Here is a 19,524-nt window from a genome sequence, read left to right on the forward strand (position 1 = left end):
TTGTTAGCTGACGGCCATTTCCCCCCCCCCCCCCACATCCACAAATGAAAGCTTGTGGAGAAAAGAGCAAGTTCACATCAAATGCAGTAGAGTCTTCCAAAAGGGTCAGGCATGTCAAAATCATAAGGGTAAGGTTCACGTTAGAAGGTCGGCTTTAATCTACGCCCATGTTAGATTGTCTAGACTTTCATCGAACGCTGGCCATACATAAAATTTTTTATTTGCAGACCCAGCTAAATTTGGTAAAATTGCCCAAGAATGTGATGTCCGTGATGGTCACACAAGATTCATAGGTAGGTCTGTCATGTGTATAACCAGCTTTAGGCCCAGTTCATATCTGATCAAGGGCTCCGGTTTATGTATATTGCAGAGGAATCCCCTAATGTATACCTTCATGATACTTCACCCATATGGTCCGATTGTCTAAAAACCAAAGAAGTTTTCAATATTTTTTTTGAATGGAACAGCATAACAACACTCTTGACCTCTATGGGGTTAACCACCCACACATATGGGCTTAGCTTGTTCATACAAAGCCGGGACACACATTAAAGGGGGTTTCTATTCCAGCAAAGTTGGATTCCGATGACTTACTCCCAGGATAGGTCATGAGTATCAGATAAGATTGGGCCGAGACCCAGACCTCGCAGCAGTCAGCCGTTGCGGCCCACTAGAAACAGCTTTGCACACTACATATCGTTTCTTATCTGTACACTGTAGCGATGTCACCTGAAACTACAGCTCTGAAGCCACTCAGATAGAACCAGGATGGCTTCCAAACCGTATACCTCATCTACATGGCTCCTGGTGGGCAAACCACCTGGATGTCGGACCTTGAACAATCTGATACTCACAACCTATCCTGTAGTCATCAGTATCCAACTTTGCTGGGTCATGGACAACCCCTTTAAGTGTACATCACTATCACGACGTGTACGGGACCTAAGGTGTACGGCCACCTTTGTGGAGTCTTGTACACAAACAACTTCTACAAAAAACAAGTCGGAATCAATGTCGAAAGAAGGGAACCGTTTACATTGGAGATCCAGGGCAACCCTAAATCCAATATGAATGTGATCGTGACATTAATCCTTCCCCTTCTTGTGCACTGAAATTCTCCTTACGCTACAGCAAGACAACTAACCTAACAAGAGCAGATATTTACGTGTAACCTACCCACAAATGCCGCCATCACGCAACGACACAACCTACGAGTTTTTTTTTTTGGCAAATTCCTTCCGCTTTAAAATTTCAAATATAAAGAAAACTTATTTTTCTATTATATATCATCTTAAGGCTCGACCTGTATTAAGATCTATTTCTTCTGTCTATTGCTCTGGTTTGCATTTTAGTCACAAAAAGTGCTAAATGAATAAGGCAGGGCTGGAGAGAAGAGTCACGTAGATAAAGCGCCTACACCAAAATAAAGTCTTGCGTCATTCTTCTAGAAATCTAAAAGATTCGGAAACTTATCCCTAAGGAAACGCACTGAGGATACGACCGCTCAGCCAAATAAGATACCCCCTACTAATGGGATGGTTTATGCCAAACACCTCCCAGCACTCAGTAGGGGACGGCAACCTTAACATGCCATGTGAAGCAATCCCAAACCCAGAAAGTGACCCAGGCGTGGCTCAATCCAAATTTCTCCACCAACAATGGCTGACCAACGTCAATGGTATCGAAGTGAATGGGTGCAGTCCTGCTTCTGGCCATATACTGGTGGTCGGATCAGCTGATGGTGTGGAGTCTGGGTGCTGGACCCCAATTGATCAGATACCAATGCCCTACCCAGCAGATAGGTTATCAGTATCCAAAATACAAGGGGTCTTGGACAAGCCCTTAAGGTACAAGGCGACAAATTTCAACATATCTTAGTGGTGTCGCATTGAAACAGCAACAAAAGCAGAAAATCCAAACCAATTGGATTTTGGTCGCATGCAACTTTTTTTTTTTTTTTTTTTTTTAACCATAGACTGCAATGGAAGTCACGAGTCACGCAACGTCTACGCCTTAAGCTTTTACAGCCATATAATTCTTCTATGCAACCGTTTACCCTAGACTTGAAGTAGATATTGGTGTCCGTGTCCCCTACTCAGTGCTGGGAGACATAAACCAACTCACAAACTCCATTTAGGTCACCTTTCAATTTCTTCAGCTAGTTCCTGAAGACATTGTCCACTTTTGACAACCCGGACCTCATAAACATGCACCATATAGAGGTGGGGTTGTCAAGCAAGTCTCCAAGTACAGCTCAGACAATATATTAATCATCAGCGTGGGATTGCCGTAAGCCGACCCCTACATAACGCGCTTATGTTTTGGGTGGGTCTCCTCTCAATAAGGCCGCATATTAAAGAAGCCAACGCTGGTGGGAGACTCCTTGACAGTGACTGTGATGAGGTTGGCTGTGACGTCTGTCACAAAAACGTGCTCGAGAAGACTACGAGCCGGCTTCCAGTCTTGGCTAGCTTGAACAGACATGTCCTGGCTGGAAAGTGATGAATCGTGGTCGGAGTCCAAACTGCTGTCGTCTCCAGTACTCAGCTCCGCTAGATCCTTGCGAGGTTCTGCCTGCTGCCCTCTCTCGACAGTAGTGACCTCCCTTGTGGATCCCGGAATCCCAGTTCTGACTTGGTTGATGCCTCCACTTTTTCTACCCATTTTATCTACCTTCGCATCTGCGGCCGGCCCATGAGATGGAGCATTGATGGTTTTCTGAGGAGCACTGATATTTTTCTGAGATGCGTGCACGGTTAGCGTTCCACCACTCTGTCCCCCTTGACTTTTGTTTTGAACGTTTAACGTTTGGTTGCTTTCTCGGTTAGATATTCCAGCCCTTGGAGCGGACTGGGTTACCGGTGGACTTGGGTGCTCTTCGGCATCAGTAAGCTTTACCGTTTTCATAGCCGGTGGGCCAAGATCGATCTGCATTTTGGAGGCACCCTTCGTTTCTGGAGTCTGACCGCTTCGTTTGGGATGCAACGCAGAGTTCATCGGCCTCCTGCCCGCCTGAGGGTTGTTTTGGGCTATTCGGTTCATATAATGCACAATCGAGCTTTGCCAGCTCAAGTTTCGGGAGGAATTTCCATTGGGGTGGCCAGGGGAACTTTTTGCAATGCTGGAAAGCAACTCCGCAGACAGATTACCCTGTCTGTTATTGTTAGGGGCAGATAGGTCTTTGGATTGGGATTTAACAGTGGAGAATCCTTGTGCATTATGGGCAGCCTGTAATTTTTCAGCTGCACTTTTAGGTCCAGGTTTTGCTCCTTTGGTCCGTCTTAGGATCTTCTGGTCAGGAAGCAACGGTTTCCTTCCCCTTTTCTTGCGCAGTTGCTCCTTTAGCTCTGGTCTTACTACCACGGCTTGTGCTTTCTTCTGTGGTACTGGGTGAGAATCCCTCGGTCTGGGACAGTTTGGAGTTTCTGCATCACTGTCATCTGAGGAGGAAGAGGATGAAGATGACGAAGAGGAGGATGAGGATGAATTAGATGAGGAGGAGGAAGAAGAGGAGCTGCTCGATTTGGGTTTTGGTGGGGCTTCTGATTCCTGGTATTAAAAAAAAAAAAAAAAAAAAAAAAATTAAAATGTCAACAGTCCGTTAAGACCCAATAAACTCCAAAAATTAAAATGATCCAAAAATTGTTAAATAAAAAAAAAAATATTTCATGAATAGAGATGAGTGAACACTGTTCGGAACAGCCGTTCCAAACAGCATGCTCACAGCACACTCCCATAGAAATGAATGGAAGCGGCCGACACGCGGGGGGTTAAGCGGCCGGCCGCCGTCAAGGTCTGCGTGCCAGGTGCTTCTATTCATTTCTATGGGAGCGTGCTGTTCAGATGGGCTGATCTGAACAGTGTTTGCTCATCTCTACACAGGACTAAAGATGTGGCAAAGTTTAACTATCTGCATCCTGATATCCTGGCACAGAAGACAAGAGACTGACTTAAAGGGACTGTCCAGGAAACTGATTTTAGCTCTGGTGGCCACGGAACATGGAGAGAAAAAAAAGAAAAGAAACAAAACAAAAAAACACCTTCACGTGTCCACAATGCTCCTGTGTCTAAGGCCACTGCCCGGTTCTGTGACGCCCGGAGGTTTCTTTGAGCATAAGTTCTCCTCCTCAAGTGACTGCTAAGGGCAATCAGCGGCCTCAGGGAAGGACTTGGAACGTCACAGTCTTGCATCCTTTCATAGGCCATGGTGTGGACTTCCGCCAGAACAAGCCCCAGGCAACCATAGAACCAGACCATGGTTGGGGCCACAGCCAAGCACCAGAGACAGGCAAGTATAGTTAGTTTTTTTGTTTCATTATTTTTCACCTTCCCCAGCCTTTTTCATGGACAACCCCTTTAACATTCTGTGCCGTAATGTTAACGTGATTGCGTCAGGTTAAACTTTGCTAAATCTGTACATTATGGAGCTTCAGTGAAATTGGAATATACATGAGAAAATAGAACATGCAATATTTTTACTTGTGAATCATCTTAAAAAAGCCCCGAGTATGGCACAGCAGTACAGTATGGCCTCACAGATATGGATCAGTGCCATATTACAGATCCGTATATGGATGAAGACTTTCCATTACAGTAGGCCACGTACCATCGGAAGAACTGGAACATTTTTTACATAGTAATGAACTGAACAGTCAGCCCCTTGGGGCTCTGCAACTGTGCACCAGATGAGGGTATACAGGACTAATGGCAACATCAAGCAATAGACAACATGGCCGGCAGCCACAAATTTACCCTGACTCTCACATTAGTAAATGGGGAGGAGGCTATAGACATGCACGGCCACCTTTCCTTTCTGGATGTAGATGGCCGTGTGACTGGCTGGGATGGGTGCAGGGACCCCAATGCTGGAGAGAGCTGCCAGTCACAGAGACGAGACATCTCTTAAACATTTAAGGCATATCCATTGCTAAAGTCATCTTCCTTGGCCACAGACTTGTCATCAGCCGACGGCCATTTCTTCCACCTCCTTAATGAACAGGCAAGATCAACCGAATGCAGCCGAGTTATTTCAGTGGATAGTGTAGAATAAGTCACTGCCATAGCATACACACTAGCTTAGAAACTCGGGTAATAAATCAATGGACGTGTCGAAATCCAACATGTCCTTGTCCAACCCCTGTGGAGATTAGTGAGGTCACTGCAATGAGAAAGGTGACATCACTCACTGGTTTCTTACCAGTGAAAACAGAGGCCACTGATTGGGTCTCAGTGGTCACAAGGGATGCAGGATTTACGGCAACCAGGCCCCGGCATGAGACTGAATGAACAGCTGGGTATGTTTTGTGGTTTTTTTTATATATTATTTTACACCTACCTTGACTCTACATGGGTTGGTCCCTCTCCAGGACAGGCCCTTTAAGGGTATGTTCACACAGTTTTTTTGGAGCGGATTTTGATGCAGAATCCGCCTCAAAAAACACCTCCAAAAATGGGTTCCCATTGACTTCAATGGGAGCCACCGACTTCTTTTTTCTGCTAGCTAGTAGCAGAAAAAAGAAGCGAGCTGCCCTATCTTGGCGCGGATTCCACAGCTGACTCAGCCATGGCATCCACGACGCGAGGCACCCTCCTGTGTTAGGCCCATTCTTTGGGCCTAATCTGCAGCAGAATGCCATGACGGGATGCCATTGCACTACACCGGCATCCCGTCGCAGCTAGCTACGCAGAATGCAAATTCCACCGTGTGAACATACCCTAAGAGAGCCAGCTACACTATTTGAATGGTCTTAGATTTCAGGTCCTACTTTAACATATATTACTGAACAGACACTCACCACATTTTTGCGTGGTCTCCCTCGTGGCCTTTTTCCTCTTCTTCTGTTTCGCAACTCTTTTTCTTGTTCCCTGGAACACAAAGATTGTTAAAAAATAAAGTTTATGATCAGGTGAACAAGGTACCTTATATACTCAAGTATAAGCCGAATTTTTCAGCACAGTTTGTGTGCTGAAAAAGCCCCCTCGACTTATACTCGAGTCAGCAAAAAAAAAAAAAAAAAAAAAAAAAAAAAATTTTTTTTTGTAGCAGCAATATCAATTTATAGAATCTCCCATAAAATAGTGGGGGAAAAAAAAGAAGCTTTAAAAAAAATGTAAAGTTCTAAATCTCTTCTTTCCCTAGAATAGACACAAAAGTAGAAAGTTACTGTGACACACATACACATTAGGTATCTCTGTGTCTGACAGTGCCCGGTCTACTGAATATAGGGGATCTGCAGTGCTCCTGTTTCATCGGGAAGGGGTTAATAGGAGCACTGCAGATATCCTATATTCAGCCAAGGAATTCCAAGTGGAGGGGATAAAAAAAAACCAAAAAAACAAAAAAAAAAAACAAAAAAAAACAACCCCTCCCCTTTCCCAGCAACTACTGCACCCAAAAACTATGACCATTTTTTTTTTTGAAATTTTCCAGTAGCTGCTGCATTTCCCCCCCTCGGCTTATACTCGAGTCAATAAGTTTTCCAAGTTTTTTGTGGTAAAATTAGGGGCTTCGGCTTATATTCGGGTCGGCTTATACTCGAGTATATACGGTAAATGTAAAAATGGGATAAACAGGGTATGGCCAACACACACACACACACACACACACACACACACCCCACACACACCTCTTACCTCTTCTGGAATGCCATAAGAAGACGTGGGTCGAGAATGTTTTCCTCTGGCTCCCAACTATTGTGCCTGGGCAAAAACAAAGACATGACTGCTTAGTAGGTAAAACCCAGACAAAATACAGAAAACGTCACAACGCCTCCAATAGAATCTGTCAACCAGATGGGTAGCACTAGGTTCACACTAGGGTTGATCTCTCCATAGTTCAGGTCCGCCTGTAGACCCGAACGACGTACAGCCAGACGACCATTTCAGCAGTTGCACATAGACAATGACGGACCGCACTAACCCATGAATTATTTCAAAATAAACTAAAATTATGGGACCGGAGTATTTTGGGTCATAATGAGAGAGACTAAAATTTACCAAAATTGCCATTTCTTACGTCCATTTTAAACTAAAATATTTTGACATACAATGCGCCAAAATTAAGAGACAGCGGTCTCTGAAAAAAACCTGACGCATTTCTGACTGTGAACAAGGGTAGATTTGCACCATAATTCACCCCAATTACTGGTATAACTTATGCTACATCTTTCATGCTGCGCAGGCCCTCTTCTTTTTAGTAAAGAGACCACGGCCACATAAAAAGTTGCACATTTTTGTGCAAATGCCAGAAAACGGAAAGAAAAAGAAGAATTGCAAAAGCAATTTTCAAAAACGGAGCATGTCTATTATACATGAGGATGGTTTCCCTATAGATTTAACAGGGGAAGAAAAAAAAGAAACGCAGAGAAAAACGTAGAATAAATGCAATGAAAAACAGGGGTGCATTTTGCTGTGTTTTCTTCCGTGGCGTATTTTAGCTGCGTTTTGCAATATGCAGCCTTAGCCTTAAGGGGTTAAACAGCCAGGACTAAAGTTAACTCTGAGCCTTGTCAAAACAGCCAAGACCACCAACAGGTGTGGGGGGGGGGGGGGGGGGGGGCTGGAATAAATAAACTTTGTTCCCTCACCATCCCCAGGTCACTCAAATCCAGGGATACACCTGTTAGCGTCACTCTCGAGAAGGGTCACCGTGCTGGATTTCCCACACAGTGATTTTTTTTTTCCCACTAGGTAAACAATAAGGAAGAGATAATCTCGCAATACTACTACTAAGGGCTAGTTCACAAGGGCAAGAGGGGGCGGACTTTGGCGCTGAATCCACCCCAGAATCCGCACCCTGACGATAGAGGTTTATGTAGTGAGTGAGTGGCATGCTCCGGCTCACAGAAAAAAGAAGCGAGCTGCCCTTCCTTCAGGCGGATTCCGCAGCTGGTTCAGCCCCGGCTTCCGCCTCGCAGCAGCACACTCCGAGCTAGGCCTATTCACTTGAGCCTACTCCGGAATAGGAAGCCGTGACAGGCGCATTTTGGCCCTATTCTGGCGCGGCTTCCCGTGTCACAATCAGGACAAAATACGCCATACCGCGCCTGGTGTGAAGTAGCCCTAAGGGACCTTGCACATGGTCATGATAGAACAGCACAGCCAGTGCACCGCTGACATCTGTGTGCCGCTCATGCACCCTGCGGCCCCTTGCATTCAATGAGTAGGAGCTGTCGGAGCACGGCCACACAACCGGACTGTTGGCCCCCACACTGATCTGTAAACCTACAGGGTTATGTACGTGGGCCGATAGAACTGAACGGGCCAGTGTGCTCTCCGGGAAAAACTGAAAACTCTCCAGTGACGTCTCCGTCTTCTCCACCTCATCGCATTCTCATCCAAAAGCACTAACTGCGCATATCCGTCGGTGCTTTTGGATAAAGATGTGACAATGACGAGGAAGAAGAGGCGGAGAAGAAGACAGAGGCGTCGCTGGACAGTTTTCAGACAGTACAGGGGACGCCCCCAGTGCTGTCTGAAAACTCATTTACATATGGAAGAAAGAAGAAATTTCTCAGGAATGGCGTGGATCAGAATAATAAAGGAAAGAGAAGAATAGCCTGTACTTAGTTAAGATAGACAATTGACAGAATTCAAACCCGACAATTAGCAGAACCCGAATTCTAGTGTGAACCTACACACTGTATCTGGTTATGTACTCAGGAGAACAGGCAATCCCTCTCGCATGGGGGGAGCGATAAAATACACAACATCCTAAAATCCGACAATGCGGGTATTTTACATCTCCCTCGCTGCGTCTAGACGCTTGCACTGAATGGATTCCTCTTCTATCCCTTAGTTCCTCAGAGACTTACAATGTCATTTGTGTATTTGGTTTAGGTTTGTTTTTTAATAGCCATAGGATCTATTATTATTATTATACTCTTCATATCCCAGAGCATAACGGAGACCCAGAGGAGGTGATCAAACATAAAAAAAAACGGTGATACTCACCTCTCCTGGGCTCCGGCACAACCTCGTGCAATCTTCAGCACTTCTGCCTGTAATCAGGGCCTCTGATTGGGCCGTAGCAGTCATTAAGCGTCTATGTATAATAAACACCATGCGGAGCCAAAGCCCAATCACAAGCCTCAGCGACCTCTGGCGTCTGTCAGAAGCACCGAAGACAGCAAGGGGTTGTGCTAGAGTCCAGGAGAGGCGAGTAACACCGCCCGGGGTCTCTGCTTCTTATACTCTGGAGTCTGAAAACATCCCACAATGTTACAATAGTGGTTTTGGTCCGCCCAAACCTCCTGTGAAGAATCTCGCAAAGGGGCGTGACCTAAATAATCGTAATCTAAGTCCGGCCCTAATCTGAAGCAAAGTCCACCTCAAATTCTTCTTCTATTTCTGCCATGTGAACATACCCAAAGAGGGACCCAACAAATCTCAAATCACCCAAAGCCACCTGATCGTACCCGCAGCACCCGACCGTACCCAAAGCCACCTGATCGTATCCAAAGCCACCTGATCGTACCCGTCTCACCTGACCGTACCCAAAGCCACCTGATCGTACCCGTATCACCTGACCGTACCCAAAGCCACCTGATCGTACCCGCAGCACCTGACCCTACCCAAAGCCACCTGATCGTACCCAAAGCCACCTGATCGTACCCGTATCACCTGACAGTACCCAAAGCCACCTGATCGTACCCGCAGCTGCCTGACCATACCCACCTGATCGTACCCGCATCACTTGACCGTACCCAAAGCCACCTGATCGTACCCAAAGCCACCTGATCGTATCCAAAGCCACCTGATCGTACCCGCAGCACCTGACCATACCCAAAGCCACCTGATCGTACCCGCAGCACCTGACCATACCCAAAGCCACCTGATCGTACCTGACCATACCCAAAGCCACCTGATCATACCCGCAGCTGCCTGACCATACCCAAAGCCACCTGATCGTACCCGCAGCACCTGACCGTACCCAAAGCCACCTGATCGTACCAGCAGCACCTGACCATACCCAAAGCCACCTGACCATACCCGCAGCGCCTGATCGTACCTGCAGCACCTGATCGTACCCGCAGCTGCCCGACTTGCTGCGGTTTCATATGCAATTTACCTGTGAAATTTTTTTCCGCACAAACACGGCAAACGCTAAAAATCGCATCTACTTTCCAATCTCCTACATGTGCACAGACCTTTACTGCAGGGAAAAAACGTCACATCGCAGCATAAAAAGTCCAGCATCACCTTCTTCAATAAAAAACAACTTTTAATGAAAAAAAATTCTTTAAAATTCGAGCTTCGTAGTAAACAAGCATCATGCATTAGTGAGTTCGTGCAATGAAGCACATTGTATCTCGCTGACGCGTTTCGGAAAACACTTCCTTAGTCGTAGCTGTATTTCATTAAAAGTTATTTTTTTATTGATTTCGTTAAACGTTATTTCTACGCTTCAATTTCTTTGGATCAATGTTTTCAAGCCGTGGAAACTTCTCCGTGCACAACCTTCTTCAGGAACGCGAGTCCAACCTACAAAAAGCTTTTTTTGCACGTTGAATCCCAAACCTTCCCCAAAATTTTCCTATTTTATGTCATTAAAAAACCATGACATCCCGTGCAAGCCCTACCGGTGACTTTACTTTCTCTTTCGCCCTCGTGCAGGCTACGATTTCTGTATTTCCACAGTATATCACGAGAACAACCCCTTCACTGCTGGAAACAGCGACCAGACCACCCTGAACTATTACCGTTGCAGAAATTTTTTTTTGCAAACGTATCTTTGCAGCATCTACCTTAAGCGTGCACGTATATACATACCTAGAGGAGTGTCGGAAGGTTTAGCAGGGGTCAGTAAGAACCAGCAACTACTAGTCCCAGCATGCACTGGGAGTTGCAGTTTCAGAACAGCTGCAGGTATATAAGGGGTGTCTTGCTATATACGTGGCGGCGAGGTTAACGTGTATAAAGCGATAAGTATGTACATATGACAAGGGGGCGTGAGCAGACGCGGTAATACCCCTGCACTATAAGTGGGGTTACTTTGGCTGGCCACAAGGGCGGGGGCACAATTGCTACTCACTTGGAGGACCAGCCCCTCCACTTCACCAGGTATTCCGCGGTGCCCTGCAGGAAAAACAGAGACAGGGGGTCACTAGTTGATATTGGGTGAGGGGCGGGGCAATAGTAACGGGGGCACAAACACCGGGCACACGTTACCCTGCGCAGTCTCTTGCTCAGGATACACTCGGCGGCGAAGACCTGCTCCCCGACTGCGCTCAGCTCCTCCATGGCGGGCGGGCACGGCACTGATCACCCCCGGGCTGCAGCTCGTCGACCCCCTCACGAGCCAACACGAAGAACACACAAAGCAGCGCGGGAGCGAGCGGGGGGCGCGCGCCTCTTCTTCCCCCGACTACCAATAGGAGGGCGGGAGACGGCGGCGCATCCGGGGGCGGCAGAAGGCTTGGGATGTGACTGAGCGCCTCATTTACATACCGCCCCGCCCACATACCACAGCGTGGGCGTGGCCTATGAGCTGTGTGAGAGGAAGGGGGGCGGGAAAACAACAAGAGAGAGAGTCGGCGGGAGGGCCCCGGGGAGTCGCCATCTGCCGCCCGAGCCCGTCAACAAGGGGGCCTGGGCTAAGTCCTGGCAGGTGGAGGGGGATTCATCCCAAATCTAAGAGCCGAGAGCTCAGGCCTTCCTTTAACCCCTTGGTCTCCAGTTTTTGTCATCCCCGGCTTCGAAGACTGGTCACTTTGAAGACTTTGACGCGTTACCTCATGTTGGTGAATTATTTCTGAGGTAAAAAATCGCGATTCTGACACGTTGGCGAAATTCGGACGGTCGGGACGGAGATTTCTAGAGTTTTTTGTTACGTTTTACTACGTAAATTATTTGACCAAAAATTTAAGCTTTGGGTTACGTATTGTGAGGCGCAGATCTTTAGTATGTCCCCGTAGGAGGATTTGGTTTTTGTGGGAGGGGGTTTAGTCACATTGGGGTACCTGGGGACGGTTGTATAACTTTTTAGGCGACGAGCATGGGGTGGCTGTGATTGAACGGCGCGAGGATGTCGCTCGTGTACCCCGCGGTCTCAGTCAGTGAAAGAATAGGAGCCACGGAAGACTGGCTGCAAAACCGGACAAGACCAGGACCTGTCCTGAGTGTTACAGCTCAGCTCTGGGTCACATCTACGTTGGCATGGGGCCCCCCAGAACGGACCACCGAACGCATTGGCAAGCGGTGTGCAGTGACAGCTCACAGACCCCATAGACTATAATGGGGTCCGTGTGCTTGCCGCACAGAACACGCAGACAGAAAATACTTCACGATCTACTTTCCTGTCCAACTGACTCATGTGGAAAGCACATGGACCCCATTATAGTCTATAGTCTACTCCAGTAGAATACAAAGACTTCATTAAAGGGATTCTACCATTAAAACCTTTTTTTGTGGATAAGACGTCGGAATAGCCTTTAGAAAGGCTATTCGTCTCTTACCTTTAGACGTGGCTCTGCTGCGCCATTCCTTAGAAATACCGTTTTTTACCAGTATGCAAATTAGTTCTCTCGCAGCCATGGTGGCGGTCCCCAGCACTCACAAAACGATGGGGGCGTCCCCACCGCTGCCAGAGAAGTGTCTCCAAGCGCCGCCTCCTTCTTCGTCCACCGCGTCATCTTCAATGTCTTCTTCCGGCGCAGGCTCGTAACTTCTAGCAGAGCAGGCGCACAGGCCACGGGAAAACGGCGGACGAAGAAGAAGGCGGCGCTTGGAGACAGCGGTGGGGACGCTCTCATCGCTGTTTGAGCGCTGGGGCCCGCCCCCATCGCTGCGAGAGAATTCATTTGCATACCGGTAAAAACCGGTATTTCTAAGGAACGGTGCAGCGGAGACCACGTCTACAGGTAATAGATGAATAGCCTTTCTTTAAAAGAGAGATAATCCTTTAATAGTCCCACATTGGGGAAATTTCAGTATGTTACAGCTGCATAGTAATACAGATACATGATAATACACAGTAAATATTACAGAAGTAGTAGACACACATATGCTGAGAAAGATATACTAGGAGTCCATAGCAGCTAAGGGACAGAGAAGAAAGAAGGAGGGCATTCATAGTCATTTAGTTCTCTGTGCGGAGTGATCTTCGCTTGGTCTGATGTAGATTAGACAGCCTGATCGCTTTTGGAAGGAAGGACTTGCGATAGCTCCTTCTCACACTTGGGGTGAAGCAGACGGTCACTTACAGTGCTGCCAAGTCCCATCAGGGTCTCATACATGGGGTGGGATTTGTTCTCCCGCATGGAGGTCAGCACAGACAGCATCCTTCTGTCACCCACCACCTGTACTGGGTCCAAGGGGCTCCCCAGGACAGAGCTGGCCCTCCTGATCAGCCTGTCAGGTCTATTTCTGTCCCTGGTTGATATACTGCTCCCCCAGCAGGCTACACCAAAAAGATGGCTGAGGCAACCACAGAGTTGAAAAAGGCCCTAAGAAGTGTCCCCTGGACTCCGAAGGCCCTCAGCCTCCTGAGCAGGTAGAGTCTGCTGTGGCCCTTTCTGTGCAGCGCCTCCAGGTGATCAGCCCAGTCTAGTTTATTATTGAGGAGCACACCCAGATACTTATAGGTCCTGACTATCTCAGTGCATGTCCCTTGGATCTCCACCGGGGTCGGAGCACTCCTCCGTTTCCCAAAGTCCACCACCATCTCCTTGGTCTTCACAGCATTAATCCTGAACTGGTTTTCATGGCACCATTCAACAAAATCCCGGTTTTAGTCTCTGTATTCCCTATCGTCACCATCAGTGATAAGGCCGACTATAGCAGAGTCATCGGAGTACTTCTGTAAGTAAGAGCTGGAGGAGTTGTGCCCAAAGTCAGCAGTGTACAGTGTGAAGAGAAGTGGGGCAAGAACTGTACCTTGTGGTGCCCCCGTACTACAGATCACAGTGTCAGACACACCGTCTTGGGCTCTCACATACTGAGGGCGGGTTGTCAGGTAGTCTAGGATCCAGTTGGACAGGTGATGGTCCACACCACCAAGGTTCAGCTCCTCCCTCAGTAGCTCTGGCTGAATGGTGTTGAAAGCACTGGAAAAATCAAAGAACATTATTCTCACAGTGTTCCCGGGTTTCTCCAGGTGAGAGAGAGCTCTGTGAAGAAGGTGGATGATGGCGTCATCTACCCCAATGCCCGGCCAATAGGCAAACTGGAGGCTATTCCGACGTCTTATCCACAAAAAAAAGGATTTTAATGGTAGAATCCCTTTAAGGGGATAAAGAATTATCATGTGAGCTTATTGCCCATTCCCCGAAGCCTTTGTCATCTCCAAATTATGTCTCATATCGTAGACTCTCATCTAAGATCTTGTTCCTCTCCAAACTGGAACTTACAAACTCCTATACTTAGGATAGGCCATGTATATGTGATTGGTGAGGGTTCGACAGCCAGGATTACCATTGGTCAGCTGATTGAAGAGGCTTGAGCGTACGCTCACATGGAGGAATCTGCCATGGATTTGGGGCCAGATTCTGCCCCGAATCTGCCTCCCAATGTTTTCAAAGGGAGCAGAGAACGCAGCTGGATGCTGAAAAAATAAGTGCCCTGCTTGGTCTTGCCACAGATTCCGCAGCTCGAAACTCTCTACTGATTAAGCCCATTTATCTGGGCCCAATCAGCAGTGTAAAGCCGCAACCGAATGCCCCGTGTCGGCATCTCATCACGGGAGTCCCTCGGCCCAATACAATGGTGGAAAATGTTCAGATGGACACTGCATCTTAATACCGAGCACAGCGCAATACATTAAATAGTGGCTCTACTTGGTATTGCAACTCAGTCTCATTCACTTGAATGGGACTGAGACGCCGCTGCTCAATTTGACTGATGAATGTGATGGCACAGGGAAGACGTTACATTGCTCATGGGCTCTGTGGGCTCTTCAGACAGTTGGGTCCCAAATATCTATGAGACTAGATTCACGTGACTGAGTTTCAGCCATGTATGCGTCAGATCTCTGAGCCTCCGGACTCCTAGTGGTATAGTTACCTGTGATATTAGGAGTCCCTGCTTCTCTGGTATATACTGTCCTGTACTATAATCTCTATGAGGCAGTATATAGCGAAGATGCATAGATAACTAAGAATGTATATTACTAGGTGTCCTTCTCTCTGCACACTGTTCAGACCCTGAAATCCGATGCACAAATGGGCCAAGTTATACGGGTGACAGTCGGCTGTGTGCTTCCAGGGTCGTCTGTAAAAGCAAAAAACTAAAGAGACACCTCGATCTATAAATATCTAAAAATATTTTAAAGAGACCCCAAACTGATTTTTCATGATGATGATCTGTCTACGGGATATCCATAGGGAATGTCATCAGTATGTGATTCTTCAGGGTCTGTCGCCCACACCCTGCACAGATTAGTTGTGGACGTTAAGCGGTTGCTGCACCATTCCTATACAAACAAATGACACAGCAGCCCCGTCCACTGTATAGTGGTGGTTCTGGGGAACTGCAGTGCCCATTCTATTATTTGAATGAGTCTGAGGCTGGAATACCCCTTTACTTGTCCCTCTAAGTGAGTCTGCCTCGATTGGCTTTACAGCAAGCAAGTCTGCCATCCTTCCTCATTGTCTAGGTGCCAACTGCCATCTCCAAAATAACTTTTGTTGATTCCACGTCCAGGGACTTCATACACCATCTTCTCCATTATCGTCAGTATGGCCAGCACCTCCTGGTGGACTCGCAACCAACTACACACATTCTAATGCTAAATAAGCTAAGGAGAACATACGGTATCAGAAGGATTATCCAATCCAGCTTCACTGATATGCCTGAGGACATGTAGAAAGTCTGTTGCTAGTGATGACAGTTTTCCAGCAGATAATCTTTCTGACTGGTCTCCTTTAACAGTATCACCTTGTTTTCATCATACTCAGGGAGCCTTCACACAGAATAAATGCGCGTGTATTTTTACAAAATACACGTGTAAAAATAAGATTCCAATTGACTTCAATGACATTTTACAGGCGTATTTTTACATGTGTAAAAAATATCATTGAAGTCAATGGGAGTCTCATTTTTACACGTGTATTTTTACACGTGCATTTTGCAAAAATACACGCGCGTTTACTCTGTGTGAAGGTTCCCTCACACCCATTGCATTTCTCACTTGACTAGATTCCTCTAATGTGACCTAGATAGTAGCACTGGATTATTCACTAGACATTCATACTAATTAGGGGTTGTAGGATAACTTGTTTTTTGCAAGGAGGCCAGGGAAGGTGAAAAAAAAAACATACCCACCTGTCCCTGCTGTTTCGGTGTCTCCCACTGCAATCCTGCTGCTCTGCTGTCTTGTTTGGGCCCCTTCACACGGAGTTTACGCTCCGTGTATTCTGTCCATTTTACACGTGTAAAAATACATGTGTAAAATATAATGAGCCATTGAGTTCAATGGCATGTTCATATAACGCGCGTTTACGCGCGCACAGAAAGACACGCGTTATGCGAACATGCCATTGAACTCAATGGCTAACTACATTTTACACGTGTAAAATGGACAGAATACACCAAGCGTAGACAGAATACACAGAGCGTATCTGTATCGTTTGGTGCAAGTTCCCACTGCATGTGACTGCAGTGAGTCCAATCACAGAGGTGAAGTCTCGGTTACTTTACTTAGGCCACTGATTGGCCTTGGAAGTCAAGTACAACGGGGACTTCTGCCAAAAGAAGATACAGGAGTAGCACAACCAAACATCGATGAAAGACAACGGAGCTCCGAGAACATGTGAGTATGGGTTATTTGTTTTTTTTTTGACCTTCCCTTTCTCCTTGCAAAAACACCATTATCCTGTAAAACCCCTATAATTCTACTTACGACATACCCTGATACCTGGTCCACACCCGAATAATGAGAGGAGGACCACTAAAACATAGGTTACACATGGAGCTTGGTGGACCCCATTGACTATAATGGTATCTGTCGCGTGTATGTCGTTTCGAAAATGAAAGAAGAGACTCAGACGCAGATGTGAACCCAGACTTATCTAAGTACATAGGTAAGTGTACTTTGTACCTACATCCTTACCTCTTACAGAATAATTGCTTGATCCTAGCCGGGAGACTACAGCGGAAAAATATAGTAAGGTAAGGTTGGATTAAGACACAAGTCCAACCTATAAACCTACCAAGCTGATCCAGTGGAAGGCAAAAAAAAAAAACAAAAACCACCAATTCACAATGGATCGACATCTTAACCCAAACATTTTAGCTGTGATATTCTTACTTTCAAAAAAGTCATCCAGGTCCCTCTTGGCCCACAAGCTCTTATGATATTAACTCTGTATGGCACCCAATTACTTCATGACAATCCTGTACCCCCCACCACCCTCTCAGAGGGGTAATGTGTCAGGAACCCAAGAGATATGGTACATTCCAAGCCCCACTTGTGGACATTGGCAGGCAAAACACCCATTTGTCAGTTTATTCCTAGATATTCAGGAGAAATAACAGAGAAACGACACAATGCCGAATTATAAGAGAAGATACTCCAGAATTAATAATTTCATTACTAAAATAGACATGTGGTGTGACCGGTCAATAGTTCAAGTTCACTCCCAAATATCTACCAATATTACAGTTCTTATCATACATTGATTTTGGCGCACTTGGAATTTTTTTTTCTAGACCCCACTGTTCCTGAGCAATCAGTACAGTAAGTTTGGTTCTTGATATGATAACTAGACTCCCTAATGTCAAGTGGGTGGTGTCAGGCAGGTGCAGACAAGGATACTAACTTCACCTGTTACTCAGGAACAGTGAGGGCAAAGGAAAAACATTCCAACTGTGCCAGAATCAGTGGCGTGGAGCCTATTAAATGATGCAAAGTTGTATTACTCGGCTCATTATGGACGTAGCAGTACTCAATATATGTTTTTATTATTATTATTTAACATTTGGAAATGGAAGGGTTATTATGCTAGTATGATTTTACAGAATTTTCTTTCAAAATTTTAATTTTTTTTTATTCCCCCAAAGGGACTGTAACTTGTGATCTTCTGACTGTTTGTATAATACACTTTCTATGTCATGCAACATATTATACCTATTGTCATATTCAGAGAGGCCATACGCAGTATTATAGAGTAATCAATGTAGGACTTTTTTTTTTTTTCTTTTTTTTTTGTAGATTGTGAGCCCCATATAGGGATCACAACGTACATTTTTTCTCCTATCAGTATGTCTTTGTAGAATGGGAGGAAATCCATGCAAACACGGGGAGAACATACAAACTCCTTGCAGATGTTGTTCCTGGCAGGATTCGAGCCCAGGACTCCTGCACTGCAAGGTTGCAGTGCTAACCACTGAGCCACCGTGTTGCTCCATCAATGTAGAACATCCATACGTTGGTTAATGGGTTAATCCCTTAAAGAGGACCTTTCGTGTCCTCTGGCACTGGTGGTATTATATACTGCTAGAAAGTTCGCAGTTTTTGCTAGTATGCACCCGTGTTCCAATGATATTGGTGCCTTTAGTTTCGGTACTGATATCCCTTCAACGTCAGAAGGGCAGGCCTAACAGCCTAGTGTCATCGCTGGGCGGAAAGGAAGGCCCTAAGGCTATTGAAGAATATAGGCTATAGGGCCCAACCTTCTGACAGTGGGGAGATATTGATGCCGAAACTAATGGCACCAATATCTCCGACATCGGGATGGATACCAGAAAAGCCAACAGTGCTCTGAATTCAGTGTACTGTCAGCTTTCTAGCAGTATATAATACCGTGCCAGAGGATGTGAAAGGTGCTCTTTAAAGGGGCTCTATCAGCAAAATCATACTGATAGAGCCCCACATATGCGTGAATAGCCTTTAAAAAGGCTATTCAGGCACCGTAAAAGTTATATTAAACTACCCCCCCCCCCCCCGTTTTAAAATAATACCCTAAAAAAGAATGTTATCTACTTACGCATCGTGCACTGTGGGCGGGCATTCAGGGTGTGTCTTCTTCTTCATCCCCGCCTCCTCTTCCTCCGATGTCCTCGGTCCCGTCCTCCCCCGGCGCTCGCGAGCGGACACTGATATAAAAAAATGGCCTGGGCGCTTGCGCAGTAGCATACAGCTTCTACTACTACTACTTCTACTACTACTACCAGGCCATTTTTTTATATCAGTGTCCGCTCGCGAACGCCGGAGGAGGACGGGACCGGAGGACGTCGGAGGAAGAAGAGGCGTGGATGAAAAAGACGGTGCACCCTGAATGCCCGCCCAGCGTGCACGATCCGTAAGTAGATCACATTCTTTTTTAGGGTTTTATTTTAAAACTGGGGGGTAGTTTAATATAACTTTTACGGTGCCTGAATAGCCTTTTTAAAGGCTATTCACGCATATGTGGGGCTCTATCAGCATGATTTTGCTGATAGAGCCCCTTTAACACACCATGATGTAATAGTACCTATAGACAATGCACCATGCCCTACAGCTACGTCACAGTGATTGTACGAGCTCAGAAGCTGACAGGTCTTGACGAGTCACTTGGAAGCGATTTAATTTTGTATAGTAGATGGATA

At 46.3% G+C, this 19,524-nt stretch overlaps 1 protein-coding gene across 1 annotated transcript; it reads right to left on the reverse strand.

The window, feature by feature from the left end:
* Positions 1-1,905: 1,905 nt before the first annotated feature.
* CBX2 (chromobox 2) lies at positions 1,906-11,241 on the reverse strand. The gene is made up of 5 exons (XM_075279412.1): positions 11,170-11,241; positions 11,033-11,076; positions 6,634-6,699; positions 5,796-5,865; positions 1,906-3,549 (listed from the first exon to the last, which is right to left on the reverse strand). Exons 1-5 carry the CDS (start codon positions 11,239-11,241, stop codon positions 2,338-2,340), a joined length of 1,464 nt encoding a protein of 487 aa, XP_075135513.1. The 3' UTR covers positions 1,906-2,337.
* Between the last annotated feature and the right edge of the window lie 8,283 nt (positions 11,242-19,524).

The sequence above is a fragment of the Leptodactylus fuscus genome, chromosome 6 (assembly GCF_031893055.1).
Source record: "Leptodactylus fuscus isolate aLepFus1 chromosome 6, aLepFus1.hap2, whole genome shotgun sequence".
Taxonomy (NCBI): domain Eukaryota; kingdom Metazoa; phylum Chordata; class Amphibia; order Anura; family Leptodactylidae; genus Leptodactylus; species Leptodactylus fuscus.

Excerpts from the sequence above, each read along its gene's own strand:
- CBX2 (XM_075279412.1), bottom strand. The coding sequence starts at position 11,241 with ATGGAGGAGCTGAGCGCAGTCGGGGAGCAGGTCTTCGCCGCCGAGTGT. Across the intron at positions 5,866-6,633 it reads CTTATGGCATTCCAGAAGAG|GGAACAAGAAAAAGAGTTGC; the intron begins GTAAGAGGTGTG and ends TTTGTGTTCCAG. Across the intron at positions 3,550-5,795 it reads GGAGACCACGCAAAAATGTG|GAATCAGAAGCCCCACCAAA; the intron begins GTGAGTGTCTGT and ends TTTTAATACCAG.